We start from the raw sequence: 14,810 nt of genomic DNA on the forward strand, positions 1-14,810 counted from the left end.
ACGCCAACAGCAGGCTAGAGCTTTTAGAGCTGCTGAGAGTCTCAGAAACAATTCTAAGAAGGAAGCTGAAGAATTCACCATGGAGCTAAACAACAACAACAATATTGTCATTCCCAATGCTCCCAATGCTCCTAAGTAACCTAGAAGAACGCTTGGTTCTTACACTGCTCCAAATCCCACCTTCTATAGCAGTAGCATTGTTGTGGCACCTGTGAATGCCAACAATTTTGAGTTGAAGTCTCAACTCATTACTTTAGCGCAACAAAACTGTCAGTTTCATAGACTCCCGCAGAAAGACCCAAACCTATTTATCTCTAATTTTCTGCAAATCTGTGATACGGTAAAGACCAATAGAGTCCATCCTGATGTCTATCGGTTGTTACTCTTTTCGTTTGCTGTACGGAATAGAGCCAAGCAGTAGTTTGATACACAGCCTAAGGAGAGCTTGAATACATAGGATAATGTGGTTAGCGAATTCCATATCTTTATCTAATTTCTTTGTTTCAGGTACAGTTTCCTCATCACTGTGCATAACATCTTCATCAGAACTGAAAGGATCATTTTCAAGCTCTTGGTTTTTTCCTATCACCAAATATGCATAGCTCCTGTTGTTTCCTCCTCTTTCTTCATGCGGTATCCAGTCTTCAAACTTTGATACAAGCGCTTTTGTTCTGGTAAAACCTTTATCTCCTTTACGCACCTTCTTGACATTTTTTTGTAGAAGATCCCGCTCTTGCTCTAAGGGGTCTTGTTCATTTGGGGCTTCTTCCGATGATCCTGCTTCGGTCATAGAGCCAGTAAAGGACCATGGTGGTGGTGGTTTCACAAAGGAAAGGGAAAAGGAAAACGTAGGGAGAGAAAAGAGAAATGGGTTCTGATGGCTTGTTTTTTTTTTTTTTTTCCACAAAATCGAAGTTATTAAACGATCAAAAATGCTCTACAACTAAGTGATTTATCCAACTAAGTCCAATCAAATTGTATAACTATTTATCATATCTACATGCACTTTTTCTTCTTCCTCTTCCATACGTTGCTACTTTGTCTTCTTCTTCTCCTTTTTTTTTTTCGTTATCGTCGTTGTCGTCATTGTCGCCGCCTCCTCCTCTTCCTCCTCCTTCCTTTTCATTTGAATTTCTTTTCCGCCTTCTTTTTCCTCCTCCATCATCATCATCATCATCGTCGTTAGATAGTGAAACAAAAAAAATTATGAGAAAATAAAATAAAAAGAAAAAGATAAAGAAGAAAAAAAAGCAGCAGAAAATAAGGAGGAGAAAGAAGAGTTTTTATTTATATAGAATTTATCAGAAAAATAACATCGAAATTTCTTAACAATACATATAGATATCTTAGTTTTGACATCGAAATTTCAGTGTTAATTTAAACAAATTTTGGTGTTATTTTTGTTTCTAACAAGAATTCAATCCAATAAATATGAATCTGCATTCATTCAACTAAATAAGATTGCAATACATATTCATTCAAGTATAATATGAGAAGCAATACTCTTTAAAAAGAGATGTAAGAGCAAAAGAAAAGAAAGAAAGAAAGAAGAATAAGAAGAAAAAAAAACATTAAAGAAGAGATTTCTGTATTTTGTAACAAAATTTTGACGTTAAAATCTTAAAATTTCGGTGCATTTTTGTTTATGGCAAGAATTCAATCCAATAAGTGTAACTCAAAAAATTTCTGTATCATGGTTAAATAATTTCCGTGTTATTTTCTGATAAATACTGCATAATTTAAAATTCTTTCTCCCATTCTTTTTCTTCGTTATCATCATTATCTTTTTTTTTTTGTTTCAACTTCTCATAATTCTTTTATTTTATCCTCGTAACAAGAATAAAAATAAGAAAAAGAAAAAAAAATCAAATAAAGAAAAAGAAGACATACATAATGTTGCAAAAATACCAAGAAGAGAAAGAAGAAAAGAAAAAAATTATAGCATTAAAAGAACGATAATGACAAAGAAATATGTAAAAAGGAATACAAAGAAAAAGAAGAAGAATGCAAACAAAAAGAACGCAAAAAAAAAAAAGTGCGGATATAAAAAAAATAGCATGTTCACACGCGTTAATAATAAAACTGATTTTTATTGGATTTAAACCAACTTAATTTCGAAAAAATTTAAATGGGTAGGATCACACTTTATACTAACGTTGTTTTACTTAAATCATATGTGAGTATGTGACCAGGATTGAGATCGTAGGAGTATAGCGCACAATTTTTTTTGGGCCTAATCATAATTCACAAGCCTAAACCACTTTAACTTAGTACAGTCATATTTAAACCTTTCTGTTACCTTACAACTTCAAGCATCTGCCGGTAGCACTAGCAGTTTCCTCTCCTAGTGAGAAAAGCAACGCAGCCTTATATATACATGGAGCAAGCAAGCTATATATGCCTCTTAATTAATTGGAACAGGCAGCAGCCTTTTATATATAATATATTAGCTTAGTTTCTTGTTATAATTGCTCATCATTGTTACCCCTCTCCATTCCATTGAATTTGATAGATGCACAGAGAAATAGGAGAAATCGAAATAGACGGCTTCAACAGATCTACTCCGTTTTCCACTTCTCCTTTTAGTCTTCTTCTATTTCTCTGTGTTCGTTTAAAAACTGGCCAATTTTCGGTTGGGTCCGATCCACCAATTTCTGGTCAGTTTTTTTTTTTTTTTTTTATCTAGTTTTTTGTTGGCCGTTTTTTTGGCCGTTTTTCATTTAACATCGAATCGTAATTCTCAACGGTTCACGATTCACGATTCGACCGATGGATTGATTTTCAGAACCATAGTTAATTGGTTATAAGTACAATGTTGTTAGACCTAAATAATTTAAAAAAATAAAAATAATATACTGGCCTAATTTTATTTAACGGCTCCGATTTTTTTTTTTTTGGTGACTATTTAACGGCTCCGATTTGAAGCATTGCGGTAACATGTAAGTTGGAACAAAACACTAAATCATAGACACCAATACTAGTGTCTGTTTTTTATTTGTTAGATACAAATATAGATTTTGTATTTAATTTCTATTATAAATTCTTTTTCTTTTTTTTTTTCTTTCAGTATATCAAACATATTTATATTTTATTGTGATCATATATATCTTTTGTTTTGTATTAATCACTAACTAAAAGTAATATCAATGAGAATCATAATAATTGGAGTTAAGGCAAGAATTTTGAATTATTTCTAGCATTTCTCCTTATTAACAAAAATGAACTAAGATTGAGGACACCATAATTGATTAATGGTCCTCACGAATGTGTAATACAAAACAATGAGAATGTGTAGTAGAAAATTCTTTTAAGAAAGTACAAAATATGACTATACTTCTAAAACGACCTATGTTAAGACAGCTATGAATTTCCAATGTAATAACTATTCAAAAGTGGAGCCAAAGGACAACTGAAGGATGCCCACAATTCCCAGTTCCATTTAAAATAGTAAGCTTCTCGTAACGATTAAGCCATCCACTAATTTGCTTATTGATCAGTCAATTTTCACAGAGGAGTAGATTAGCCTTACGAACCAGAAGCATGCATAGAAACCGATTGTACCGGTCACAACGAAGAAAGCATACGAAAGAAGCAGCATGTAACCGAAGTAAAGGACTCCAGATACCGGTTTAGTGATCTCAAGTTTTGTGAAGAAATAAAATGCAGCATATAGGAAAAGGTAGAGTGCAGAGGAACCAGAAGTGAGATATGACCTCCACCACCAGAGGTAGTCCTCACTGCATAGCTGGAAGTAGCAAAGAACTATTGTGATCTCAGCACAGGTGATGATGAGGATGACAAAGACGATGAACAAGAAGCCAAAAAGATAGTAAAATTGATGTAGCCAGATAGAAGTGAGGATAAAGAAAAGCTCAATGAAGACAGCACCAAATGGTAGTATGCCTCCAATTAGGATAGAGAAGGCAGGGTTCATGTACCAGGCTTGTTCCGGTATCTGCCTCGCTATCTTGTTGGTCTTTACGGGGTCCTCAATCACTGTCTTCTTGTAGCCGATGTGACCACCGACTATTACCAGTGGTACCGAGATGCCGAACCATAAGAAGACGAGAGCAAACATTGTTCCAAATGGAACTGCCCCGGACGACTTCTGGCCCCAAATTAAAGCATTTAGCACAAAGAATATTGCGAAGGCAATGCCTGGGAACATGAAGGCCGTCTTGAGAGTTATGCTTTTCCATTCCGTTCCCTTGAACAGCTTATAAAGGCGCGCCGACGAGTATCCGCCACAGAGCCCCATAAGGGCCCAGAGCAATAGCATTGCTGTCATCAAACCACCTCTGTTTGACGGCGAAAGAAATCCAAGTGCGGCAAATATCATTGTGACAAGAATCATTCCGAAAAACTGAACACCTGTTCCCACATACACACACAGCAAGTCTGAGTTTGATGGAGGCCTGAAAACATCTCCGTGGACTAGCTTCCACCCTGTCTCTTCCTGAGCTTCTTCCTGTGTCTCTAATTGATTGTACTTGGAGATATCGCGGTAAAGCGTCCTCAACATTATCATTGCCACCATTCCCGAAAGGAAAAGTACAATCATTAAAGAATTAATGATCGAAAACCAGTGAATTTGTTCGTCTGCCATCAGAAGATACGAATCCCAGCGAGACGCCCATTTCACGTCGCTTTCCTACAACATGTTCACAAAATCAGCATCACAACTCATCAATTCTCAATGAAACTACCAATTACCCAACTAACCTGGAACTCAACATCATAAGTAAAGATTATTTCCTTGTTTTCTTCAACCACTTGAGGATCTTCAGATCCAGAAACTAACTTTCTTGCATGCGGATCGCACGTTGTTAAGCGGGTGTTCTCATCAAAATTACCTTCGTATTCATGCCTCACACTGTATTCACACCAGTATCTCAATTTTAACATATGGAACCGTCGATTTAAGAAATTAGCACAAAACTAATACATAACAAATAATGACCTGAAAGGTTTAACCTCAAAGCCTACGATTCTTGACATCTCTGTCACTGGATCTCTGTGATACTTAACCACAAAGGTTAAGTGGTTATGGATAAAGTGCTTTTCGTCTTTGGTCTATCAACATGGTGGAAAAGATGTCAAAATGAATTTTAAACCAAACGAGTAAAATGAAATTCTCATCTAGCTAGCTGCCACTTACTCCAGCATACTGTCCTTTGAGACCGATGAGGAAGCCATGCAGATAAACTAAGGAAGACTCCTGATCAGGCCTTCGTAGAGGAACTACTAAAGGTAGATTGTCCAAAATCCTGAAACAACACAAAAATAGACCAAGATAAATTTTTGTCAATGGCCTATCTCTATTGTCTCCACCCTTTAGGAACACACAAAATATAGAATTTTTTTTCTTTATTCTCGAAAATGTAGAAATTATTTGTATCTGTCAGCTAACAAACAGGTTTATGATCATTGTTGCTGAATTTGTATTCCAAAGAAAACTTCCAAACACGGCTTAAGCAAACAAGTCTAAAATAATTCATCTATTTCTAACTAAATTTTACTCTTGTGTCATCACTAGTCCATTTAAGTGTATAAGTGAGTATATTGAAATACTGGAACTTATAGGAACTTTTTTGTCACATCGATAACTATAACTAGCACAGAGTTTTGCCCGAAAAATAAGAAAACTAGCACGTAGATATGGAGGTAAATTTAAGGTCGCTGGTAACTCACATGTTCACACGATATTCATCATCTATCTTTTCCTTGAACTCTGCGGCTGTTTTTGCATTAAGAGTTAGACGGCAAACAATAGTGCACATCTGCGGCTCTCGCATTTTAAACTGAAACAAAGAACCAGATTGTTTCAGCATTTTCTGAACTTTTTGAACACATTAAGGAAAAGGAAGAAGCAAAAAATATGTGCACAAAATTCAGCGAACCTCATAGGGAGAGTTTTCGATGCGGTCACCGCGAAGAACTTCCCCAAGATTCTCAGCACTATCAACAATTTGATTTGGACGACAATAAGGCAGTGAATAATAGGAGTATGGAAGTTGCGTTTTTGTAGAAGTCAATTTGTTCACTTTAACCCTCAAAATGTCACCCTGTCACCAATGAACAACATAAATGCTGTTTGTTTATGCCATGACTGGGAAAAATCTACGGTAACTTTATTTCAATATAAGATCTCAGAAAATGAAATACAAAAACAGTATGCAAAGGAAAATACTTGTCTGAACAGTTCCTAAGACTTAGTGTGCCATACTCGTGAATAAATCATGTTATTCATTAATAAATTAAATTATATCACATGAACTTGAAATTTTCTGTAAGACTCCGTTAAAGAAAAAATCGATCACCACAGAGGGAAAAGAAAGTGTTGAAGCAATCAATCGACTACAATAACTGGAAGATTTCATGCCTACATTATTGCAAAATGGTCGGATCTCTCAACTCTTACGTAAAAGAAAATGTGCCTAACAAGCCACAACAATCGTTTCCAAATTGTAAAGCAAAACAAAGATCTTCCAAGAAAGACGTATAAAGAGGAAAACAAAAGCCACATTAGTGATCTGACTTGAAACTCAACGATAATGAAAGAACATGAAAAAATAAAATAAAACATGGTGAGTGAAAAAGAAGAAAAAGACAATGAAAAAATAAGAACCTTATGGAAATCCTCTGGTGCAACACCAGGAAGGTAAAAACAAGTTCCATGGTGGACATTAACATGGAGCATGAAATACACAGAGATCCATAGCCATAGATGACGTGCAAGATTTCCTTTCGTCGCCATGATTTTCTTTATAAACAACGTATGATGAAGGAAAGAACGCTTCTCTCTCCTCTTCTTCTCGTTAATTCCTCCCACTAGTGTTCCTACTTTGTTCGTTAATTACAGAAATGACGATGTTCTAGCTGTTGGACACATACAAAAATGTGATGGACGACGATTTGTGCTGGAGATTGGATCCTACAGCTTCAACGGTGGATTTCAATTATGTCTTCCTATTTGGTAAGAAATCCTCTTCTAAGCTTTTTATGATGAGAAATTATATTTGTATCATTTTCCTTTTCTTTTAACCCCAACTGTATAAGCTTCTTTGTTTTTAATATTAAAAGAGAAATATTTTACATTTTTTGTTTGTCTTCCTTTTACTTTATATACTAAAAGAGACAATATATACAAAACGTGTAAATACGAAATAGTGAATATAACATTCCTATTATTATGTTGGACTTCTTATTTTCTTTAATAGATCCGAAAGTGTAAGTCTTTAGAACCTGACATCGTAAATAGTAAGGTCTCTTTCTAAAAAAACATTTCATGATTTGAATTCGTGACTTTATGGTAAATCTAACTCAAGACTCAATTCACTTTCTCGCTAAGCTAATAACTCACTCTAGATATATACTACTATGTTGCTGATACGTGATCAACTGTTTTATAGTAGTCAATATAGAACCAACACATAAGAAAATCATACTTTGTTGGCTATATAGTAGTCAAAACTTGAAGGACGTACTATTGGCCTCATAAAACTGAGACAAGATTAAGTTGGTTCTTAAACTTATATGGAACCTCAATTTAACTGTTAAAATTTTAATTGCAATATTTAGTATTTCAACTTTATAAATATTATTCACATTATTAATCCGTATGACAGTTTCCATCATAAAAATATTACTGGAGAGATGACGTGGATAGTCAAATACCACACTAAACACCTAATGGCTATATTAGGTGGTAATTAAAATTCTTTGCATCAATTTAGTCCCTTGTAAGTGTTTAAATTCTTAATTTTCAATTTCATTTGAAGTCCTTTTTTCTTCATTTCTTACTCCCCTGTTTGAAGACATTTTTATAAAGTTCGTGATGAGTAATGACAATAAATCTGTTAGGAGTTTTAACAACTAGTACTCTAATGGAAGTTATTCAAAGAGAGCCATTCGAAGCAAGGAAAAGTGATTTCCATAGTAGTGTGGTTGTGTGTGTCGACCCGTTTTAAGATGGTTAGAAACAAATTAGATGCGAATCCAGAGAGATTTTTTTAGGTGTCTAAACTATAATGTAAGTGCAAGATTATTCTTTTCTTGAATCATGTAATATTTGATTCTTTCTCTATCTTTATTAAATGTGTTATAGAGTGTTGACAAGAAGTGATATAGGTTGTTTGTTTGGACTTATGAATTCTATGAAAAAAGAGAAGCAAGAGGTAGAGTGATACCTGAAAATGAATCCTAAGAAAAAGTCAGGGCTTTGAAATTGGAAGGAATTTTACTGGTTGCAATAAATTAGTATAAAAATTGTGAAGGCTAGCATAGTGTATATTTCGGAAAAACCAGATCTGATAGTTATGTGATTCAAATTGTAAGAATTTTTTGAAGAAAAACCAATGTATATTGTTTTACCTATTTTGATTTTCAATAAATGAAAATTGCACATGTGTTTCATTTAAATTAAAATTGCCATGTGTGATCTAAGATATTGATAATTTGTGAATCCAATAATATAAAATAAAAACTATAAGAAATTCAAATAAGAAATGTCAAATCTAAACCCTTTATAATTCATTAATAAAATATTCATATTAATATATAGTGAAATTTAAAATATCCATAATTGATGAAACACACAAACAAAACAAAAGTAACTACTTGAAGAGTAATTAATGAGAAATCAACATTTTAAAGTAATATAAACTTAGAAAAACAAGATAAAAAATAGATTCATTTTAAAGTAATTAATCTAAAAGTATAATACCCTATTACATATAAAGCACCTAAATAGATTCATCTAATAGTTCATTTCTTTTTTTGGTAGTTTAAATCCTGAAGTAGGAACAAATTTTACGTCATTAAGTAATTTCAGTATCATTTGGAGATAAATGAGGTTGATTTGTTCTCATTGACATAAATTTGACCTAATTAATTAGGTTATACAAAAGAATTAGAGTGATTTTGATGTCATTTAAGTCATTTTCATGACCTCTTTTTTTTTTTTAATTTGGTTTTTCTTTCTATTTGTATTCTTTATTTTAGTAAAAAAATCTACAAGTTTAGAATAACTTTGTAAAAATTTTCAGTTTTTTCAAGTATGTTGAAAATCATCTTAATCTTTGGCACAAAGTGTTCATCAATATCATACAAAAACAGTAAAAACATAATAAAATTATAAGTATGATACCGTTGTAAACTAACAATAATAGCAAAATTGTTTATATTCGTAATCAAAGAATATAAAATTTAATTATCATAAAATTTGCCAAGTACAACAAGATACACTACAAAAAAAAATGTTGAGTACTATCGGATATACTATCGGATTCATCAAATAATTCCGATGGTAATCAATTTACAGTCAAAATTACCGTCAGAAATAATCAGATAGTATAAACCTCGCCGCTAAATGTTTATCGTTGGATTTTCTTCGTTCCACGGTAATTACCGTCGGATTTTCTGATGGAATATAGTGAATGCGAAAACGAATCGTGTTGAGCGTTACCGTCGAAAATTTCTAATGGTAACATTTGGCACCATATCATTCCTTTTCCCGCTATATTACCATCGGATTCATCCGACAGTAATACCAACGGTAGCTTTTTTATTTTTTTTTTTAAATTATCTTTTCGATTAATCTATAGTGTACCCTGATAATTAACAATTGAAATAGTGTTTTAAACCTGACGTGAAGTACAAAAAATATAAATTACAAATACTAAAATATGGTAACTGAAATATCTGAAACAATGCTAACTATTTTAGAATCACAGAAATATGTTTACGGTTACTGAAATAGATATTACAAATACAATTAGGTTTTTAAAGAAATATATATTACAGAACAATGTTTACGTTAACCTTAATCAGATTCATCGTCTTCTTCCTTTGGTTCACCATCCTCCTCTTCTGATGTAGTTTCCTGATTATCATCAAACTCTTTTTCGTCGCCATCGACCCTATCTTCTTCTTGAAGATCGTCGTCTTGTGGTGGAAGTGCATCGACATCTTCTCCAAAGTCAATGATGTCATCATCGATAACAGCAGACTTAAGGGTGATGGGCTCATCGGTATCAACCACCGTTCTCGTAGGAGTAGGGTTGTTAATCTGGTAAGGTTGTTGACCCTCTGTCATATCATCAGATTCGATGTAGCTTCTTCCCTTAGTCTTAATCATAACCACCCAACTAGACTTGCATGAACCCTGATAAGGTAAATAGTACACATGTCATGCATTTTGAAGTAGAATAAAAGGATCGTAGTACCTATATTTTCTGGTTATATTAACTTTAGTGATATCATAGTCCTTGTGCTTTCGTATTTCTTGTCACGAACTGGGATCATATCATTTACATTTAAATACACATACTTTGTACGTAGTATGACAGAAATACTCTAACTTAATTATATTGTGCAAGACACCAAACCAATCAAAATGACCCCACCTGAATCCTGCAAACCCAAACTCCAGTGTTATCTGTTTTCTTTTCGATCGACCATTGTAATGTATGGAACTGACATCCATTAACAGTATACATCAGGTAACTAGTGCCCTTATTCATTGGGCCCTAACTAAGTGCAGCTAGTTTCGAATCTGTCGTGTCAGTTAGCTTCACCCTGACGTATTCTATGAACCGACATGGAAAGTTGTTCAATGAGGTATCAGGATTTACCTCTTGGAATAACCTACATGATTCATCAGAGGATAGAGAAGTTTTAATTAGATTAAGAAGTTAGTAACAAAATTAAGAAGTTACTATCTTACTGATTTCAGTATTTTCCAAGACTTAAAAAACTCACATGAGGTAGGGTGAAAGTTGGTCACAATTAAGCAATACATGCAGATGTGCAGCATCGATTTCCTTCTGTTCTAACCAGTAGTCACTGTCCGTACTTATTGCAGCTCCTTCCAACAAAAAGATTAGGTATGTTCCACTTGACGAGGATGCTCCCCTCTCATTGTTCCTTGCAACCCTTGTTTTACGTGACTCTACATGAGACTGAAAATAGAATGAGTAAAATACAGATATTTTCTTAGCTAGGAATGCTTCGCATATGCTGTCCACAATCCGATTTCTATTCTTCACGGTGCGCTTAAAGAAACCAATCATGATCTCAAGTGGGTACATCCACCTAAATTGGACCGACCCACACAGTATTGCTTTGTACGGTAGGTGGACTGCTAAGTATTTCATAACATCGAAAAATGATGGCGGGAATATCCTCTCCAGCTTACAAAGTAAGATAAGAATGTCCTTGTCCATGACTGTGAGATCATTAAAGCTAAGTTTCATAGCACGTAACTCCCTAAAGAACTCACTTATTTCTGCAAGGGGTTTCCAGATGTTCGTTGGAAGTTCTCTGAACGCGACAGGAAGCAAATACTCCATGAAGATGTGACAATCGTGATTCTTTAATCCAGTAAGCCTACCCTATGACACGTTTACACACTTGCCCAAGTTGGAGGCGTAACCATCAGGAAACCTTAACCCTCTAATCCACTTACAAATATTTTGTCTCTGTTCCTTCGTTAGAGAGAACACCGCCTTTGGTTTAGACCTTCTCCTTAATTCAACAACATCCATCAAATAAAAACAACAGTTTTTACATAGAAAACAGCTGCAGGCATAAATCATTAACATACAGGCAGTCAGTAAAACATCAAATCCTAAGTGTGTAACCCCTTATAACTTCATAATTTTTCAACTAACAAGAGTTTTGAGAAGGCACCACTACGTGACCTTCTCCCACTTTCGTCCTAAAACTCTATCCTAGAAAAAGTAAGTCCAACATAAAATTTAAATAATTAATCATATTTAGACACAGAAAACTAACATACAATGTTACTGTACAGACAACAAAAGAACGAAACTCCTATTGAGCTCAGAGGCAATTGCACCATTCTAACAAAAATGATTACTTATAAAATTCACAAGCTGAAACTAATTCGATAACTAATTTAAAAAATACGTAAAATTCATTCTTCTAATTAATTAAAACCTAATTTTTAATTCAGCAAAACTAACAAGAGGCATGACAAATTTAATTTTCACTTACCTAAAATTAACACGACAACTCCTAATAACATACTTTATTAAGCAAATTTAACCAATGATTTAATAACTAACCCTAGCAAAACGTTAAACTAACAAAATAGTATAAAAAACTATAATAATCATACCAACAAACCAATCTGATGATAGTGGCTGCAGTCTCTCGTTGATATCGTGGTGACTGAGGCGGTGGCAACGTCAACGGCAACGTGATCCTCAACCGCGGTGGGAGATGAGACGAGGACAGCAGCAGCAGCAAATTCGCCAAGCATGTGCAGTGCGGGGACAGCGAGTGCTTCTTCCTCAATGGCAACGTCGGCGACAAGCTCCGGCGGTGGCAACGTTGACAACTGCCTGCAGAGATGCTGTGAGCAGCCGAAGAGAGAGAGAGAGAGAGAGAGAGAGAGAGAGAGAGAGAGAGAGAGAGAGAGAACAACTTTCTAAAGTAAGGAGGAAGGGCTTTGCATTTTGAATTTAGCCATAAATTTTCCGTCGGATTAATCCGACAGTAACATTATTCGTGTGCCCAAAACGTAACGTTTTACTAAACAACGTTACCGTCGGATCTAGCCTCCGATAAATCCAACAGTAGTAAGCGCGCCGAAACTTTTTTCCTTCCCGCCAAATATTATCGTCGACGTTACCGTCGGAAACAATGTTCCGACGGTAATAATTTCAGGTGATGAATTTATTACAAAATTTGACGGTCAATCTGACGGAAAACATGCTGCTAACGTCTAACGGTAAACCCAACGGTACTCCACCATAAGGTTTTATAAGGATAGACCACTGGATAATGATGCATATGATATTATGGCAATCCTAGTTTTTTGGTTGTGGCTGCACCTGCAACTTTTGACACTTCTATTCCTGTTGTGTTCGTCTTTTCTTTTAATGTTTCTTAAGTTAGAGTGATCTCTTCAGTCTGAACATAAATCAGAATTTTCAAACAATTATGATACAAAATTCAAAATAAAAAACTAGTAAAACAAGCTAGAGTCAAGTAAGACTTTCTCAAAGTCTTAATCTCACTCTCCCTTAATTTCTCAGTTGCACTTATGCTATTGGATTAAAACAATCTAAAGTCAAAATAAGACTTTAATTATCCTTCTTGAACACCCTAATATAAATTATTAGATATGCGAAATGTTACCTTCTATAGACCTTTTTTGCCATTTGCTCTAATCTTCTTGTTGCTGTCGCTGTCAATTTAGATACAAATTTCTTGCTTTCACTACCCTTGAATTTTTGTTACAGAAAAAGAAGAAATAGTATAAGCACTACGAGAATAATCTATTTCAAATTTGAATTGAAATGATGATAAATTTGATACATGGTATAACATAGATAAGTGCTTACTTTAAAATTATTGTTATTGTGCATGGGTGGATTTTCTACTGATTTTGTGTCTTGAGAGCAAGTCTGTTTACTGGCGTCACATTCTTCAACTTGCTAAAAAAAGAAAAAATTGCTCAAAATATAGCATTATTTATTAGTTCTACAAAAGACACTAAAATAATAGGTGGGCATAAAGTAACTAATAAAAAAAAGTATTATATTAATACCATTAGTTCATCTTCTGTATTTGAGTATTCAGCGGGTGAGTCCTCGTTGACGAGTAATGGACACCTGATGAAATGCCTTCTTGGCTTACAATGTGAATATTTTTGCCTCTTTTGGCCTTTCAGAACCTTTCTTGGAGCACATTTTCACTTCACAACAGCTGGATCACCTATTAGTGTTGACGTGGGGAAAAGCCTCCCTTGTGCATCACTTTTCTTTTGCACCTTTGAAATTAGCTTAAGTAACTCACTTGAGATTTTTCTATAGTCGACTGAATTTTTTGAAGAAATATCATAAAACTTCCAACAAATTGATGCCGTTGCACCGCATCTAAGTGTGTGCACTATATCATCAGTGGAGTCTTGCTCTCCAATTGAGCATATAAAATCACTCTTTGTATCTCTTGTCCATCTTTTCAGGATAAGAGATGAAGGGATGCATTATGCATTGCGATGCTTCAAGATCCCAAAGATGTGGGAGCACGGTAGTCCACGAATCTCAAATAGTCTGCACTCACACCTAAACAAGTCCTTGTCTTTATTGTAAGATACTTTAAATTTTCATTACTGATTAAAATACCCACACGTGTTGTACTCAACAATATCTCCACTATTTGGGCACTTAGTCACATTTAAGGCACCTGCTGCTTCTATCTCATCTTTTACAAATTTGAAAATATTTCTAGTATTAACTTCAGTAACTTATTTTTCAAAAATTTCCAAACACGTAGTCAAAACAGGAAACTTATAAAAGGTATCAAAGTTAGCAGTAAGATGATTGTTTTGGTAATGCCTTAATACTTCACTGAATTTATGCATGAATTCAAGGAGACTGGTTTTACTCTCAACATAGTCCTTCAATAATGAATGAATTCTCTCACATTGTGATGTAATTCTTATGAAGTGCTCCCTCAAATATGCGGTAGCCCACTTGAAGGTTGTTGTAGGCTTAGAGAAGGGGGGTTGAATCTATGCATTTCTTTTTAGTTACCGAAATGACCCTTTAAAGCAAACTTTGAATTCTGATTCTGTTTGAATTCAGCAGCAGAAATTTATGAGACAATTTATTTTTGTCTCATGAATATAAGAAAATAGAACTTGCAGAGAAGAAAAAAGCTTACACCAGTATGTATCATGGTTCGGTTGCCTTGTGCTATGCAACCTACATCCAGTCTCCTCCACAACAATGGAGGAATTTCTATGATAGTTAAAAGTATTACATACACCAATTTCA

General features: G+C 34.4%; 1 protein-coding gene across 1 annotated transcript; it reads right to left on the reverse strand.

The window, feature by feature from the left end:
* Positions 1 to 3,208: 3,208 nt before the first annotated feature.
* Positions 3,209 to 7,065, reverse strand: LOC107632891 (transmembrane 9 superfamily member 10-like). Its single transcript, XM_016336530.3, has 7 exons — positions 6,629 to 7,065; positions 5,901 to 6,065; positions 5,692 to 5,801; positions 5,159 to 5,267; positions 4,961 to 5,073; positions 4,723 to 4,873; positions 3,209 to 4,651 (listed from the first exon to the last, which is right to left on the reverse strand). The coding sequence occupies exons 1-7, from the start codon at positions 6,755 to 6,757 to the stop codon at positions 3,494 to 3,496; spliced, it is 1,935 nt and encodes a 644-aa protein (XP_016192016.1). The 5' UTR covers positions 6,758 to 7,065; the 3' UTR covers positions 3,209 to 3,493.
* Between the last annotated feature and the right edge of the window lie 7,745 nt (positions 7,066 to 14,810).

This window comes from Arachis ipaensis, chromosome B3 (genome assembly GCF_059453495.1).
Source record: "Arachis ipaensis isolate K30076 ecotype BB chromosome B3, ASM5945349v1, whole genome shotgun sequence".
NCBI classification, from domain to species: domain Eukaryota; kingdom Viridiplantae; phylum Streptophyta; class Magnoliopsida; order Fabales; family Fabaceae; genus Arachis; species Arachis ipaensis.

Excerpts from the sequence above, each read along its gene's own strand:
- LOC107632891 (XM_016336530.3), bottom strand. The coding sequence starts at position 6,757 with ATGGCGACGAAAGGAAATCTTGCACGTCATCTATGGCTATGGATCTCT. Across the intron at positions 5,074-5,158 it reads TCAAAGGACAGTATGCTGGA|ACCAAAGACGAAAAGCACTT; the intron begins GTAAGTGGCAGC and ends CCATGTTGATAG. Across the intron at positions 4,874-4,960 it reads TTTGAGGTTAAACCTTTCAG|TGTGAGGCATGAATACGAAG; the intron begins GTCATTATTTGT and ends GTGTGAATACAG.